General features: G+C 41.9%; 1 protein-coding gene across 2 annotated transcripts in view; it reads left to right on the top strand.

Annotated features, from left to right (window-relative positions):
• The window catches only part of MEMO1 (mediator of cell motility 1), a 233,703-nt gene that overhangs the window by 104,662 nt on the left and 110,125 nt on the right, over positions 1–18,916 (top strand). For both annotated transcript variants that reach the window (XM_073545114.1, XM_073545113.1), the window contains exon 5: positions 5,760–5,871. In XM_073545114.1, coding sequence (XP_073401215.1) covers positions 5,760–5,871 — 112 coding nt within the window. The remainder of the gene's footprint in view (positions 1–5,759; positions 5,872–18,916) is intronic.

The raw sequence follows: 18,916 nt of genomic DNA on the forward strand, positions 1-18,916 counted from the left end.
CATTACACGGATCGCCGTATCGTTGCTGTGTCGTTGAGTAGATCTGCCTGTTTGACAGCTTACTAGCGACCATGTAGCGACGTACCAGCAATCCTTACCAAGTCGTATCGTTGTCGGGATCGCTGGAGCGTCGCTATGTGTAACGGGGCCCTTTAAGTTAGAGTTGCCATTTAGATATCTAATTGCACACTACTATTATTATTATTATTATTATTATTATTATTATAATTAGGTTAAATTAGCATTTACATACACAGACACAATATTTAGTCTGATTGGACAGACATTTAACAATTATCTACGTGTGAAAGATCCCCATACAAATTAGTCTATCATTGTGCTAAGCTGACAGTCTAAAGCTGGCCATACACATTAGATGGCTATCGTCCGAATGATGCTTTGGCCAACAGACTCTTCCATACACAGGAGATGAGGATGCCCTGTGTTGTGTGAGAAAGCTGTCGGCGGCTTATCTCTGTGAGAACAATGCAATCGGCAGACTGAAATCGGTCAGCATCTCTCTGGACCATCAGTGAGCTTGGTCTACCATACACATTGGACCATCAGCTATTGATCTCCAATGTGTATGGGGGCCTTAATGTGTTTAGAGCCTTTTGACTTTTCCCCCAATAGGTGATGTTGGGGGAGAGAAGGATCCAGCTTGTACGATTTTGCACTGCCGATACTTTTATTCTCTGAGATAAGCTGCCTCCAAAGGAGTCTGGTAGTCACTGTTTCCCAGAGCACAAACTACAAACCAATATGGGATAATATGCGACACTAGCCAAAGGTCATAGTCAAATGCAATAGAAAAAAAATCTTAGGTATATCTAACCCCTTTCTGTCACGTGACGTACTATCCCGTCCATGTGCCCTGGGACTTAATTCCCAGGGACAGGATAGTACGTCACAGTGATCAGCGGCGCCCACGTGGTGAGCGCCGCTGATCGCGGCCGGGTGTCAGCTGATTATCACAGCTGACACCCGGCACAATGTGTCAGGGGCGGTCATGGACCGCCCCGACACGTTAACCCCTTGCACACCGCGATCAAACACGATCGCGGTGTATCGGGGGTTAAAGGGAAGCATCGGCAGGGAGGGGGCTCCCTCCGAGCTTCCCTGAGCCCCCCACAGCAGCGCAATGTGCAGCGCTGCTGCGGGGGGCTCCATCCCTGCAGGTCCCCGAATCCAAGATGGCGACGGGGACCTTCGGGGGCTTGCAGGTAGCTGGCTTCCTCAGTGCCTGCAAAGCGCAGGCATGAGGAAAGCCTGTGCAGTGCCTGTGACAGATCGCTGATCTGTCACAGTGATCTGTGATGTGACAGATCAGCGGTCTGTCACATGACAGGTATGTCCCCCCTGGGATAATGTAATAAAGTTAAAAAAAAGTGTAAAAATAATTTTTAAAAAATCGCTAAATAAATTAAAAAAAAAAAAAAAAATCCCTAATAAATTCATTTTTTGGGAAATAAAAAAACCAAAACAATAAAAGTACACATATTTGGTATCGCCGCGTCCGTAACAACTCGCCCTATAAAACTGTCCCACTAGTTAACCCCTTTAGCGAACCCCTTAAAAAAATAAAAAAACTAAGCAAAAAATAATTATCATACCGCCAAACAAAAAGTGCAATGACGCGCGATCAAAAAGACGCATATAAATATCCATGGTACCGCTGAAAACGTCATCTTGTCCCGCAAAAAAGGAGCCGCGAAACAGCGTCATCAGCGAAAAAATAAAAAAGTTATAGCTCGCAGAATAAAGCGATGCAAAAATAATAATTTTTAATATAAAATTGTTTTCATTGCATAAAAGCGCCAAAACATAAAAAAAGACCTAAATGAGGTATCGCTGTAACCGTACTGACCTGAAGAATAAAAAGGCTTTATCTATTTTACCGCAGGCGGAACGGTGTAAACGCACCCCCCAAAAGAAATTCATGAAATGCAGGTCTTTGTTCATTCTGCGTTCCAAAAATCGGAATAAAAAGCGATCAAAAGATGTCACGTGCCCGAAAATGATACTTTTAAAAATGTCAACTCGTCCCGCAAAAAATAAGACCGCAAATGACTCGGTAGGTCAAAATATGGAAAAATTATAGCTCTCAATATGTGGTGATGCAAAAAATTTTTACAATAAAAAGCGTCTTTTAGCGTGTGACAGCTGCCAAAAATAAAAACCCGCTATAAATAGTAAATCAAACCCCCTTTATCACCCCCTTAGTTAGGGAAAAATAATAAAATTAAAAGAAAATGTATTTATTTCCATTTTCCCATTAGGGCTAGGGTTAGGGCTAGGGCTAGGGATCGGGCTGAGATTAGGGTTAGGAGTGTGTTGGGGTTAGGGTTGGAGTTAGAATTGGGGGGTTTCCACTGTTTGGGCAAATCAGGTGCTCTCCAAATGCAACATGGCGTCTGATCTCAATTCCAGCCAATTCTGCGTTGAAAAAGTCAAATGGTGCTCCTTCCCTTCCAAGCTCTGCCATGCGCCCAAACAGTGTTTTACCCCCACATATGGGGTATCAGCCTACTCAGGACAAATTGCAAAACAACTTTTGGGGTCCAATTTCTCCTGTTACCCTTAGGAAAATAAAAAATTGGGGGCAAAAATATCATTTTTGTGGAAAAAAATGATTTTTTTATTTTCACGCCCGGGCGTTATAAACTTCTGTGAAGCCCTTGGGGGTTCAAAGTGCTCACCACACATCTAGATAAGTTCCTTGGGGGGTCTAGTTTCCAAAATGGGGTCACTTGTGGGGGGTTTCCACTGTTTAGGTACATCAGGGGCTCTCCAAAAGCAACATGACACCCGCAGACCATTCGATTAAAGTCTGCATTCTAAAACGTCACTACTTCCCTTCCGAGCCCTACGTGTGCCCATACAGTAGTTTTCTCCCACATATGGGGTATCAGCGTACTCAAGACAAATTGGACAACAACTTTTGGGGTCCAATTTCTCCTGGTACCCTTGGAAAAATAAAAAAAATTGGTGACTAAAAGATCATGTTTGTGGAAAAAATACGATTTTTTTTTATTTTCACGCCCGGGCGTTATAAACTTCTGTGAAGCACGGGGGGGGGTTCAAAGTGCTCACCACACATCTAGATAAGTTCCTTGGGGGGTCTAGTTTCCAAAATGGTGTCATTTGTGGGGGGTTTCCACGATTTTGGTACATCAGGGGTTTTCCAATCGCGACATGGTGTCCGATCTCAATTCCAGCCAAAAAAGTCAAATGGCGCTGCTTCCCTTCCGAGCTCTGCCATGCACCCAAATAGTCGTTTACACCCACATGTGGGGTATCAGCGTACTCAGGACAAATTGCACAATAACTTTTAGGTTCCTGTTACCCTTGGATAAATAAAAATTGGGGGTGAAAAGATCATTTTTATAAACTTCTGTGAAGACCTTGTGGGTTCAAAGTTCTCACCACATATCTAGATAAGTTCCATGGGGGGTCTAGTTTCCAAAATGGGGTCACTTGTGGGGGGTTTCCACTGTTTAGGTACATCAGGGGCGCTCCAAACGTGACATGGCGTCCGATCTGAATTCCATCCAATTTTGCATTGAAAAAGTCAAACTGCGCTCCTTCCCTTCTGAGCTCAGCCATGCGCCGAAACAATGGTTCCCCCCCCCACATATCAGGTATCAGCGTACTCAGGACAAACTACACAATAACTTTTGCAGTCCAATTTCTCCTGTTACCTTTGGTAAAATAAAAAAAATTGAACCTGAAGTATTTTTTTTGTGAAAAAAAGTTAAATGTTCATTTTTTTTTTTAAATATTAAAAAAATTCCTGTGACGCACCTGAAGGGTTAATAAACTTCTTGAATGTGGTTTTGAGCACCTTGAGGGGTGCAGTTTTTAGAATGGTGTCACTTTTGGGGATTTTCTATCATATAGACCCCTCAAAGTGACTTCAAATGTGATGTGGTCCGTAAAAATAAAATGGTGTTGCAAAAATGAGAAATCGCTGGTCAACTTTTAACCCTTATAACTTCCTAACAAAAAAAAATTTTGGTTCCAAAATTGTGCTCATGTAAAATAAACATGTGGGAAATGTTACTTATTACGTTTTTTGGGTGCCGTATCTCTGTGATTTAATGGCATAAAAATTCAAAGTTGGAAAATTGCGAAATTTTAAAAATTTTCACCAAATTTCCGTTTTTTTCACAAATAAACGCAAGTTATTTGAATGAAATTTTACACTGACATGAAGTACAATATGTCACGAGAAAACAATGTCAGAATCACCGGGATCCATGGAAGCGTTCCAGAGCTATGACCTCATAAAGGGACAGTGGTCAGAATTGTAAAAATTTGCCCGATCATGAACGTGCAAACCACCCTTGGGGGTTAAGGGGTTAATTCACAACATGTTAAAAAAAAATTAAAATAGGAGCATATGATAGGGAAAAGTTTCTGATATACCTTGATATTGGAGTGATCTATGTTGGTCGACTGGTCCTGGGGAGGTTATTATTCATATTGAACTTCCCACAATTGTACATAACTTATGTGACTGAGGATTGGGGGAGTCCAAACTTTTTTTTTTTTGTAACCTTTTTCAGCCCAGTGAGCATTTTTGACTCATTTCAAATCAGTCATTTGTTTGATTTTGGTTCTCTGTATCTACTATTAGGACTTGTGTCAACATCTGATGCAGGTTTAGGTCAAATATATGCAGAAATATGGAAAATTCTGAAGAGGTCACTAACTAGCACCACTGTGTTATCTTTGTATACACTTATCTTTACTGCTGTTACTGCACATTGCACTTTCTGTGATTTACCACCCTTGTGTGTCCATTTACATATACTGCCACCCTGGCTACATATCTATTTATATAATTGCCTTGTAATGTTTTCCTTTCCTGTTCTGTCCAGATGTCACCGTATCCCAGAATTCCAAGCGGCGGAAGTTCACCGACCACCATATTGGGACACCCAAGTGATGGGTGTCTCAATATGGAAACTGCTGCTGGTACCAACGTATTGTGCGGTACCACCAGCGGAACACCGTTGCACCACACACACACACACACACACACACACACACACACACACACACACACACTCTATGCGCTGTAGGCACCACACACTTAGTCACACTCACACTCTCATACTCACACACTCACGCAGCCTCTTGTGCGGTACCACCAGTGGAACACCGTCACACTGTGCGTGCGCGAATTCCGCGCAGTGAATCATTCGTCTGATCCCAGCGGCAGATGCGCGACGTGTCTACAGGCAGAGGAAGCCGGTCACATTTAAGGGGTTTTCCCACGATCAAAAGTTCATTTTCAAAATTGTCTGTGTCTGACCGTGTATGGAGCATACCACATCTCCTGGGCAGGGGAGGAAGCAAAAGACAATACTGACATTACAGCAGGGGATCACAGAGGATTCATTTTGTGAGGTAAAATATTTCACTGCTTTTAAACAATATTTTACCTCACAAAATGTATCCTCTGCGATTCCCTGCTGTAATGTCAGTATTGTCTCCCCTGCCCAGGAGCTGTGGTATAGACAGGTCAAAGAAGAGAGCACAGATGGGAGAAGTCAGCACATGGGGAAATACAGAGTGGATAGGTGGGTGAGCACATAGGGGGGGGGAGATTCTCAACGCTGCAAAGCCTGCCCCCATCGTGACATCACCTCCATCTAGTATATTGTATATTCCTGGATTTATATTTCTTTTCATATTTGCTTCCATTCAAATAACCTATTCTAATATTCTAAATCATTGATACATATTTTTAGTTTATGGAGAGCTGTGGAAGACTGGGATGTTCGAGCGAATGTCTTTACAGACAGATGAAGATGAGCACAGCATCGAAATGCATCTACCTTACACTGCTAAAGCAATGGAAAGGTAAACTATAGTGAAAGCCGAGTGACATTTTTGTAGTTTGTTGTAGTTTCAGTAAATTTTAAAAACGTGTGCATTTATTGTATGTACCCTGTGGTTTTCTACAGCTTTGGTGATTAGAAACTTCAAGGCAAGTTTAGTTTTTTAAAAATTCTTATTTACAGTTTGCAAATTTTTTTTTGGCTTAACACAAATCCCATACACGTACGTGATTGCGTGTGGACAGAGATCAGCAGCTGAGGGATCTCCACACGTGGTTAATGCTGGCAATGTTACATAGCCAGTGTCTGTCTCTAATGGCTGGGGACGAAGCTGAGCTCAGATCACAGGTGTTAACCATTTAAGTGTCACTGTCAATTTTTGGAATGTGCACTGGCTCCATTCAGACCTCCGTGATCCTGGCACATCGGTGGTCTACCCCAGAAAGCAAGGGACCTGCCAAAGTCTCCCATCAGTGCCATCTTGATACTACTGTATAGCTCGGCAAAATTGTGAGTTCCACAGGAATGAAAGATTTTCAGTATTGTTGTGTAAACTCCTTTCCTGAGAGAGCTAATTTGTGGTGAGACTAAAAGGGTCTCCAGATCTGCCAGTGTTGGTCCAATTAAGATTGATGCATTGGAGACAAGAACACACACAGCCAGTATCTGTCCGTGTACAAGGCTTGTCTGGACTCAGGTCCCATGCCCAAGTTTTTATTACACCTATAGGAAGAAAAGGGCTTAGTACATTTCCTATATGATATGAAAGCTACAAGAACAAAGCCCATAAATCATGGATTTTGCTAAATTCCTTCAAACTACTCTGTGTTCCAAATTATTGTGCAAAAAATATTTCCTCATATTTTCTCTAAATTACCTATATGAATTGCAGTCATTGTTATTTTCCAGTCATCTAATATTCTAGTATAATTGCAATGTTTTTGAACAAACTGCCTATGAAAACAGTATATTTTTAAAAATAAGAAACACTCAAAATGCATGTTCCAAATTATTATGCACAGCAGAGTTTTCAATCTCTTTATTTTTATTTTGAACAAAAAAATGGTCAATTGTGAAATTGTAAGCATTATCAGCTTATTACAAAATGAAATCAAACAGTTTTCAATTCAAAACTTTATTGTAGGTGATGTTACATTTGCACATAGGACCCCTTGTTCGAAAGAAGCTTCTGAACTCTCTCGTCCATTGAATTTGTCAGTGTTTGGATGGTTTGTGCTTCATTTGTTTTGCACGTGGACAGAATACCCTCCCAGAGCTGTTGCTTAGATGTGAACTGCCTCCCGCCATCATAGACACTCCTTGTGATGATGCTCCAGAGGTTCTCAATGGGGTTGAGGTCAGGGGAAGATGGTGGCCACACCATAAGTTTGTCCTCCCATAGCAGCCAGAGATGCAGATGTGTTATTTGCAGCATGAGACGGTGCATTATCATGCATGAAAATGATCTTGCTGCGGAAAGCACGGTTCTTCCACTTGAACCATGGCAGGAAGTGCTGTTTTAGAAACTCCACATAGATTATGGAGTTCATCTTTACTCCTTCAGGGATCCTAAAGGGGCCGACAATCTCTCTCCCCATGATTCCAGCCCAAAACATTACTCCACCTCCTCCTTGTTGGCGCCTTAGCCGTGTTTTCATGGGGTGTCCATCAACCATCCATCCTCCACTCCATCCATCTGGACCATCGAGCGTTGCACGGCACTCATCGGTGAACAAAACAGTTTGGAAGTCAGTCTTCATGTATCGTTTGGCCCACTGGAGCCGTTTCTGCTTGTGTGCAGTGGATAGAGGTGGTCGACAGGATGGCTTACGCACAGCTGCAAACCTCTGAAAGACCCTGCATCTTGTTGTTTGGGGGACGTTAGAGGCACCAGCAGCTTAAAAAAACTTGTCTGCTGCTATGACAAGGCATTTTTGCAGCTGCTCTTTTAACCTGATGCAATTGCCTGTTGGAAAGAGTCCTCAATTTTTCCTTATCAGCACGCACACGTGTGTGCTGGGAATCGGCTACATACTTCTTGATTGTGCGATGATCACGATGAAGTGTCTTGGCAATGTTGATTGTAGTCATGCCTTGACCTAAATACTCCACAATTTGTTGCTTCTCAGCAGCCGACACATCCTTTTTCTTTCCCATTTTGGCAAAAAATGTAGGCTGCTTAATAATGTGGAACAGCCTTCTTAAGTAGTCTTGCCTTTATTTGGACACACCTGCCAAACTAATTTGCACAGGTATCTGCAATTGCTTTCAGTGATATAAAGAGCCCTGACACACATCACCATCAATGAGTTTAAATGACAAACAAAAAAATTCTAACCTTATCACTCCTAAACTCTTTTTTTGCATAATAATTTGGAACACAGTTTAGTTCTATCCAGCTCTGAATGCCTTCAGCAATTTTTTAAACAAAAACAACATTCTGCCTCATTGCTTTCACAAATGAAATATATAATACAAATACTAAGGTGTTAAAGATGCCTTATTTTGGGGACTATAAGATGCACATTTTCCCCAAAAATTTTTGGAGGAAGATGAGGGTGCATCATACAGTTTGACTAGAAGTGACTTGCCTATGCAGAAGAACAATGAAGCCAATGCCGATATCAGAGTGAAGAGGGTACACATGATCACGCGAGTGCGGGATTCCGGTGGCGCAACTGTACATCAGATGATCCTGTGACGTGGATGGGAAGGGGGGTAGTTCGCAAAGGAACACTAGAGTCTAGTTCTCAGCAACAAGACAGCAGCTATGAAGCAAGCAGGTAAGACTATTTCAACAATTCTATCACCTGTATGCTCATAGTAATAGCTTTTAAACATCCCAAGGGGTGACAGATTCCCTTTAATTAGACAGTAAAAGACACATGGGAGTGGTATACTGTAGGCCGCTGCCTAAATATTTAGAGATTAGACTTGCATAAAACAGTGAATAATACTGAAAGTTGTCTGTAATCTGGCAAGTTGACTTTGAAACAGGAAATGCAAACTAATATTAAATATTCTTTACAAATAACTGAATTGGAGAGTTTCAAGGAGCGGTGGGCTCTTATTGCCCTATATTAAAGCTACTCAAATCCTATTTTAACGGCTATTAAGTGTTCAAAGACTGACATTGAGTCACCTTTTAAACACAACCAAAAGAAACTAAGTTTTTAAGGATATTACAGATCATTATGTATAACAATTATAAGGGGTGAGACTTTGAATAAAACTAATTTTTATTTTTTCTATAGAATGCACTGTCACCCTATGGCATACAGGTTAGCCACAGCCCCCGGCTTCCTGCAGTGGTTGGGCGGTCACGTGTGTCCGCCGCTATTAAGGAAAATGAATATTCACTGCTCCCCATGCCCATTGTCCCTGGCATATGGAGCAGTGAATATTCCAACAGCTGACGTCAGCATGTGGGGGCGCATGGCATTGATGTCATGCTCTGCGCCACTTACACACTGAAGTCAGTTGCTGGCATCAGAAGAGGAACCTGCGCTGCTAGAGAGGTGGGCAGCAGAATTGTTTATTATTTTTTCTTTAACATGCAACGTGATGGGGGACATATATACCAGGATATAGGGATCATATATACCAAGATGGGGGCCATATATACAAGTATAGCGATCATATATACTGTGATGGGGATCATATACACCAGGATAGGGATAATATACTGTATACCAGGATAGAAATCGTGTATACTAGGATGGGGATCATACAATAGTGACCAAAAGTTTTGCTTTTTTTTTTTTAAAGTGTGATTATTTCTGTCTGGTTGTTCTCATGCCATTTTCCTGGTGATTTTAGTAAACAGGAAGCAAATGGTTGTCAGCTAGAAGGATGAAAATTGTGATTAGTATTGTTTTATCCCTTTATGTGTTCGTTTTCAACATTTTCTGGGTCAAATGTTTTACATATTCTGTCATGGGTAGTCGAATTTTGCCAAAAAAATTTATTTTTTTTGTTTGTGTATTTTTCGGATAAATCATGGCAAAGTCAAATTTATCATCAGATGTCCAGAAGCTTATTATTCTGAGAGTGAAGTCAGGCAAAAGCCAAAAAGAGGTAATTATGGAATTCGACTGCCCTGAGTCAAATGTCACTTATAATAAAGAAAGAAAAAGTTGAATAAGGAACAGCTGACAAACCTAGAATTGGACGACCACAGAAAACTTCCTCCAAAGTTGATTACAGTATTAAAAAAAAGTCAGTATCTGATGTCCATAAAAGTGCTGTACAGATTTTGCACAAAAATGAAAAAGAATATGAGGTCCAAGTGAGTCGCCAAACTGTGGGGCGACAGCTAAGAGCAGTAGGGTGGAATGTACGAGTTCCAGTCAAGAAGCCTTTCATCTCTGCAAAGAACCAGAAGGTCCGACTTGAGTTTGCCAAAGAACAAAGTCAATGGAAAGAGACAGATTAATATTAGATGTTGTGGTCAGATGAATCCAAGTTCAATCTGATTGGTAGCGATGGCAAGCACTATACAGTTTCCGGCCCCCTGGAACTTTTCAACCTTTTCCCACACATCATGCTTCAAACATAAAGATACCAAATGTAAAGTTTTGGTGAAGAATCTGCAACAAGTGGGACACAATTGTGAAGTTGCACGAAATTTATTGTTTTTTTTTAAAAATTTTTTGTGGAAATTCAAAAACTGAAAAGTGGGGCGTGCAATATTATTTGGCCCCTTTAACTTTGGAATCATTGTCTTGTTGGAAGATAAATCTCCGTCCCAGTCTCAGGTCTTTTGCAGACTCCAACAGATTTTCTTCAAGAATGGTCCTGTATTTGGCTCCATCCATCTTCACATCAATTTTAACCATCTTCCCTGTCCCTGCTGAACAAAAGCAGGCCCAAACCATGATGCTGCCACATCACCATGTTTGACAGTGGGGATGGTGTGTTCAGGGTGATGAGCTGTGTTGCCTTTACGCCAAACATATCGCTTGGCATTGGTGCCAAAAAGTTCGATTTTGGTTTCATCTGACCAGAGCACCTTCTTCCACATGTTTGGTGTGTCTCCCAGGTTGCTTGTTGCAAACTTTAAATGACACTTTTTATGGATATCTTTGAGAAATGTCTTTCTTCTTGCCACTCTTCCGTAAAGGCCAGATTTGTGCAGTGCATGACTGATTGTTGTCCTATGGACAGACTGTCCCACCTCAGCTGTAGATCTGTGCAGTTCATCCAGAGTGATCATGGGCCTCTTGGCTGCATCTCTGATCAGTCTTCTCCTTGAGATGAAAGTTTAGAGGGTCGGCCGGGTCTTGGTAGATTTGCAGTGGTATGATACTTCTTCCACTTCAATATGTTCGCTTGCACAGTGCTCCTTGGGATGTTTAAAGTTTTGGAAATCATTTTGTATCCAAATCCGCATTTAAATTTCTCCGCAACATTATCCTGGACCTGCCTGTTGTGTTCCTTGGCCTTCATGATGCTCTCTGTGCTTCAAACAGAACCCTGAGACTATCACAGAGCAGGTTCATTTATACGGAGACTTGATTACACACAGGTGGATTATATTTATCATCATTAGTCATTTAGGACAACATTGGATCATTCAGAGATCCACAATGAACTTCTGGAGTGAGTTTGCTGCACTGAAAGTAAAGTGGCCGAATAATATTGCACGCCCCACTTATCAGTTTTTGAATTTCCACAAAAATTTAAAATAACCAATAAATTTCAATCAACTTCACAATTGTGTCCCACTTGTTGTTGATTCTTCACCAAAAATTTACATTTGTTATCTTTATGTTTGAAGCATGATATGTGGGAAAAGGTTGAAAAGTTCCAGGGGGCCGAATTCTTTTGCAAGGCACTGTATATACCTCTCAATTGGAAAAAGTAATGATGTAAGGTACCAAACACCTACAGTGAAACTTGGTGGTGGCAATGTCATGGTTTGGGACGGCTTTTCTGCTCCAGCCATTGGCCATCTACATAGTTTTGATGAAAATACGAATGCTACAGTATACAAGGATATACTGGAGAATGTAATGCTACCACATGGTAAAACAGGGCTGGAAATTTCAGCCAACAATGACCCTAAGCACACATCCAATTTAGTTAAAAATAAGTTAGCAAAGAAAAATGTTTGCCTTTGAGCTGAGTTGAGGTTCGTATCTATAGAAATAAAGATGAATTGTTTGCAGATTTGCAAATGCAATGGAACAAGACGTCTTGACTACCCTAGTGGCTTCAATGCCCCGTCGTTGTGGTACAGTAATTAAGGCAAGAGGTTATGCTACAAAATACTAAGTTATGGCATTGTATACAATGAATTACTCTCTATGTTGTGAGCAATAAATAGTATATGCAAAACTTTCGGCAGTCCGTTTTCTTTAATTAAATGATCATACCTATATCCTAAAGCATTTTGGTTAAAATTAAGGTCTTACATGACGACAACTTCATGCACTTTCAATTCATCACCAGGAAAATGGCATCACAACAACCAGACAAAATTAATCACACTTTTAAAAATGCAAAACTTATCTTCACCACTGTATACACCAGGATGGAGATCATATACTGTATACCAGGATGGCGAGTATACATACCAGTATGGGACAAAGATGGGCCACAGGTACATCAGGATGAGGGATATTAGTACCAAATTGGGGGAACTTAACCCCATAACAGTGTCAGCAGCTGATCCCCCTCCCCATAACAGTGCGTCATGACTACATTTTTTAGGTAATAGAAAAAAAGCAGGCACAATAAACGGTGCACAAAATACAGCTAATATTGCATATTGTGAGTACTCACCCTTATTTAAAGCAGACCTAAGCAATAGGGTTATACCTTCTCCTGATGAAGCTACACCAGGTAGTGATACACGTAGGGATGTATGGGTCCCGTCATATGGCTCTTTAATCATTTTCTGGCAAGTATGTATTTTCTATTTACACGTTGAATGGATTTGTTCTGATGGCTTCAGTGCGCTTGTCAAAATATACATTTTAGATTCCACCATTATGCTCTGGTGTAACACTGGATTTTTGTTATGTTGATATGTGCATGAAATTTATTCTATCATCTTTTTTTTTTTTTTTCTATATTAACATTCATTGGTCTTATACAGATCATATGAATAGCGCTTTTTTTCTTATCTCTAGTGGGTGCAATATTAGCTTTATTTTCAGCCTATTTTGCATAGGTTATGAGCATATTATCTGTGGACATATGGACATGCATATAACTTAGTGTTGTTTGTGTCTAGATAGCATTTTTTGATATTTCATTATTTGAATATTTATTACAATTTATTCATCATGTGACACATTTTTCCATTCATGCATATGTCAATCTGAGATGATATAGCCATGTTGTCTGTGTTTTACTGTTTTTAATGTTTCTATATCTGTGCACTCTTAAGTTGTTCAAATAAAGCTCTTTTCACATTGGTATAGGAATGTGTACCGTTTATTGTGCTTGATTTTTCTCTATTACCTATCCATGTCTATGGGCACAGTGGTTGCTTCAATTTTTTTTCTATTTTCCTCCTCTAGAACCTAGGTACCGTATTTTTCTGCCTATAGACACACCTAGGTTTTAGAGGAAGAAATTAGGAAACAAAAACTGAAGCATAAAATGTGGTCACTTCTGTACTTAATATCCCCATATCCTGGTATATATGGTCCCCTCATCCCCATCCTGATACACAGGGCCCCATCATCCCTACCCTGGTATTCATGGATCCCTCATCCCTATCCTGGTATGCATGGATCCCTCATCCCTATCCTGGCAGGAATGATCGCCCTCATCCCTACACTAGTATGCAGGGCCCCCCATCTCGTCCTAGTATGCATGGCCCCATCACTATCCTGGTAAGCAGAACCCCCATCTCATCCTAGTATAATAATAATCTTTATTTTTATATAGCGCTAACATATTCCGCAGCGCTTTACAGTTTTTGCACACACATCATCACTGTCCCCGATGGGGCTCACAATCTAAATTCCCTATTAGTATGTCTTTAGAATGTGGGAGGAAACCGGAGTACCCGGAGGAAACCCACGCAAACACGGGGAGAACATACAAACTCCTTGCAGATGTTGTCCTTGGTGGGATTCGAACCCAGGACCCCAGCGCTGCAAGGCTGCAGTGCTAACCACTGAGCCACCGTGCCGCCCATGTATGCATGGCTCCGTCCCTATCCTGGTATGCAGGGCCCCCATCTCATCCTAGTATGCATGTCCCCATCCCTATTCTGGTATGATTGGCACCCATCCCGGTCTTGGTGTGCATGGCCCCATCCTTATAAGTGGCCCTCACCCCCATCCTGGTATGCAGGACCCCATCAGAAAAAAAAAAAATTACACTTACCTTCCCAGTGCTCCCTCGAAGCATCCTGCTCCGGTGCCAGCAACTGCTTTATGCTTGTGAGCAGTGCATGGCAGGGACGTCATGTGCTGCTCACAAGCAGAGCATATCTCCCGGAATACTCGCCGGGCCTGTGTGCGCAGAGAGCAGTGAGTATTCATTGCTCTTCAGTAGCACTCAGTGGCTCTTCTTAAGAGAAATGAATATTTATAAAGCAGTTGCTGACATCGGAGCAGGACACTGCGAGGGAGCGCTGTGAAGGGAAGTGTAGTGGTTTGGTTTGTTTTGATTTTAATGTTTTATGGTGGGGCCATGCATACCAGGATGGGGGCCAATTATAAGGATTGGGGATCATGCATACCAGGGCCGGGGTTGGGGGCCAATCATATCAAGATACTATTGTTAAAGAGAAATGAATATTCATTTCCTTCCTCGCCCATGGGCGTGGAAAACAGTGAATATTCATTTCTCTTTAGCAGCGGGAACAGGAGTTAGCCGCAGCCACCGGCTCCAGCATCCTGTGACCCGCTGCTCCGCCGATGCTGCTCCCCCACCTCCCCACCACAGCCAGAACCGGTACATCCAGACTATGACACACCCCCCCCATTTTCCTCCACATTTTTGGAGGAAAAAAGTGCGTCTTATAGTCCGAAAAATACGGTATGTCTTTTAATCTGCAAAATACTGTATATACAGTTAGATCCAGAAATATTTGCACAGTGACAGGTTTTACCATTTTAGCCGTTTACCAAAACATATTCTAGATATAAAATCAATATGGGCTTAGAGTGCAGATTTTCAGCCTTAATTTGAGGACTTTTGCATCCTAATTTGAGTAAGAGTTTAGGAATTACATCTCTTTAATATTCTCCCGGAAGTAGGTGTTTCAGTATTTAAGTCTACCATAAAGAGAAGACTTCATGAGAGCAAATACAGAGGGCTCACCACAAGGTGCAAGCTATTAATATTCCTTAAAAATAGACAGGCCAGATTACACTTTGCCAAAAAATATCTTAAGAAGCTGCCCAATTCTGGAAAAGCATTCTTTGGACAGATGCAACTAAGATCGACCTGTACAAGAATGGTGGGAAGAAGAAAGTATGGAGACTGTGTGGAGCAGCTCATGATGCAAAGTGTACCACGTTTTCTGTAAAACTAGATCACTAGTGTTTATTGATGATTTGACTCGGAGGCTTAGCAATTGTTTTGGTTCAGGGGATGGGGTGTGTGTGAAACTTCTGAGTGGGCCCCTAACCAGGTAACCCTGATTACAACTATGGTGACGCATCTTAATAGTGAATGTAGGAGAACCTCAGCAGATGTTGTTGCTAAAAAAAAATGTCTATACAAATACCAACGCTGATATTACTGCCATATGGTGACCATATATTTAGTGGTAGACACTAGTGCTGCAGAACATAAGAGACTACAGTAGTTATTGATAGTGACTTACAGCTGAGTCATTCACTTTTCCCATCTTTTCCACCTGACTGAAACCAGCATGGCAACTTCTTTCAGCCACAACTCTGCTGCAGAGATCACAGCAAAGACATACAGTTAGGTCCATATATATTTGGACAGTGACATTTTTCTAATTTTGGTTCTAGACATTACCACAATGAATTTTAAACAAAACAATTCAGATGCAGTTGAAGTTCAGACTTTCAGCTTTCATTTGAGGGTATCCACATAAAAATTGGATGAAGGTTTTAGGAGTTTCAGCTCCTTAACATGTGCCACCCTGTTTTTAAAGGGACCAAAAGTAATTGGACAATTGACTCCAAGGCTATTTCATGGACAGGTGTGGGCAATCCCTTCGTTATGTCATTCTCAATTAAGCAGATAAAAGGCCTGGAGTTGATTTGAGGTGTGGTGCTTGCATTTGGAAGGTTTTGCTGTGAAGGAAAAATGCGGTCAAAGGAGCTCTCCATGCAGGTGAAACAAGCCATCCCTAAGCTGCAAAAACAGAAAAAACCCATCTGAGAAATTGCTACAACATTAGGAGTGGCAAAATCTACAGTTTGGTACATCCTGAGAAAGAAAGAAAGCATTGGTGAACTCATCAATGCAAAAAGACCTGGGCGCCCACGGAAGACAACAGTGGTGGATGATCGCAGAATGATCTCCATGGTGAAGAGAAACCCCTCACAACAGCCAACCAAGTGAACAACACTCTCCAGGAGGTAGGCGTATCAATATCCAAATCTACCATAAAGAGAAGATTGCATGAAAGTAAATACAGAGGGTTCACTGCATGGTGCAAGCCACTCATAAGCATCAAGAATCAAAGGGCTAGACTGGACTTTGCTAAAAAAAAATCTAAAAAAGCCAGCACAGTTCTGGAAGAACATTCTTTGGAGAGATGAAACCAAAATCAACCTCTACCAGAATGATGGAAAGAGAAAAGTATGGAGAAGGCGTGGTACAGCTCATGATCCAAAGCATACCACATCATCTGTAAAACACGGCGGAGGCAGTGTGATGGCTTGGGCATGCATGGCTGCCAGTGGCACTGGGTCACTAGTGTTTTTTGATGATGAGACACAGGACAGAAGCAGCCAAATGAATTCTGAGGCATTCAGAACCATACTGTGTGCTCAGATCCAGCAAAATGCAGCCAAACTGATTGGTCGTCGTTTCATACTACAGATGGACAATGACCCAAAACATAAAGCCAAAGCAACCCAGGAGTTTTGTAAAGCAAAGAAGTGGAATATTCTTGAATGACCAAGTCAGTCACCTGATCTCAACCCAATTGAGCATGCATTTCACTTGTTGAAGACTAAACTTCAGACAGGCCCACAAACAAACAGCAACTGAAAACCACCGCAGTGAAGGCCTGGCAGACCATCAAAAAGGAGGAAACACAGCGTCTGGTGATGTCCATGAGTTCAAGACTTAAGGCAGTCATTGCCAACAAAGGGTTTTCAACCAAGTTCTAGAAATGAACATTTTATTTACAATTATTTAATCTGTCCAATTACTTTTGGTCCCTTTAAAAAACAGGGTGGCACATGTTAAGGAGCTGAAACTCCTAAACCCTACATCCAATTTTAATGTGGATACCCTCAAATGAAAGCTGAAAGCGTGAACTTCAACGGCATCTGAATTGTTTTGTTTAAAATTCATTGTGGTAATGTCTAGAACCAAAATTAGAAAAATGTTGTCTCTGTCCAAATATATATGGACATAACTGTATATAACTTCTCACATTTGTAGCACTGTCCCATCTATCCACAAACACCTTATACTGGTGATACGACAGCAGCTACTCAGTTTTGCAGTATATGTCCCTATTATTACACCTGCTGTGTGCCCACTAATTTAACTCCTACTGAAGCCCTAGATCCCCCTTTCATAGCACTCTTAAAGTATGAGGTCAACAAAAGTGCCCCACAAGCACTGTAAGATCCCTCCACCTTCACAGTATGATGACTCTACTATACCCCAGCCCTCAACTCACCCAGAAAAGTGTGGTGACCCCAACACAGTATGATCCCACCTACAGCCCACAGTATAATGCCTCCACACAGCCCCCCACATTGTATAATTGCCCCCCACACAGCCCTCCACACAGTATGATGGTCCCCACACAAACCTTCACACTATATAATTACTTGCATACAAAATGAAGGCTCTTATATAGCCCTCCAAATATTATAATAGCCCCCACATAGCCTTCCATATCGTAAAGTACACTCCATAGCCCTTCATATAGGATAATACACTCCCCATTGTCCTCCATATAGTATACTACACTCCCCATCGTCCTCCATATAGTATACTGCACTCCCATAGTCCTTCATTTAGTGTACAGTGCACCACCTAGTCCTCCATATAGGATAATGCACTCCCCATAGTTCTGTATACAGGATAAATCACTTCACTTAGTCCTCCATTCTGGGCACCACAATGTCCGTACTGATTTAAAAAGAAAATACAATACTGTCCTTTCTTTCTCATTCCCCCACTGCTCCGGTGTCTACTGTGAGCGTTTTGAGGCGCTGCACATATCAGCACAGCAGGCGCCTTGTAGTAACGTTTTCAGGCAGGGGGCCTGGTACCAACGCCCCTCGGTTCATAGGCCGCACAGTGGCCATGTGGCCAGCGTTCACTGTCAGTAGTGCAGGGAGATTGCGTCTCTTGGCTCTGTCGCAGTGTTTAACTGTATTGGCGCTCTGCGCACTGCGATACAGTTGAAAGTAGCATAGCTCCAGGTAGGCCCTCAGCGTGCAGGACTTGGAGCAACCGCACCCTCTGCCCACCCCCGCCTCACTCCCCTCTTCCCTGGTAACCACTCCACTGATGTGACTGAACACAAAAGCTGCCAGATAAATTCTGAAATACACAAGGCCATACTTAGTGCTCAGATTCAACCAAATACAGCAAGGTTGACTGGACGGCACTTCACAACACAGATCGACAATGACTCAAAACTTAAGTGAGACTGCCGAGGTGCCTTATGGGATTTTGTGACAGCGGCCAACTGGTGATTATGTATGTAGATAACTTCAGTCGTCTCAGGGAACTGGATTCTGCAATCATCCAATTGTTTATACTATATACTAGAATACTATAGTACAAGAGTGGGCAATTAATTTTCCTGAAGGACCATGAACTGTGCCTGCACAAGTGACATACACGTCACCGCTATTCCCGCGCAGGCGCAGTAACAGCCGCGTCGTTACTACGCATGCGCGAGAATAGTAGTGACGTCAGTGTCA

Source organism: Dendrobates tinctorius, unplaced genomic scaffold, assembly GCF_039654945.1.
Source record: "Dendrobates tinctorius isolate UK_male_01 unplaced genomic scaffold, ASM3965494v1 ptg000140l, whole genome shotgun sequence".
In the NCBI taxonomy this organism is placed as follows: Eukaryota; Metazoa; Chordata; class Amphibia; order Anura; family Dendrobatidae; genus Dendrobates; species Dendrobates tinctorius.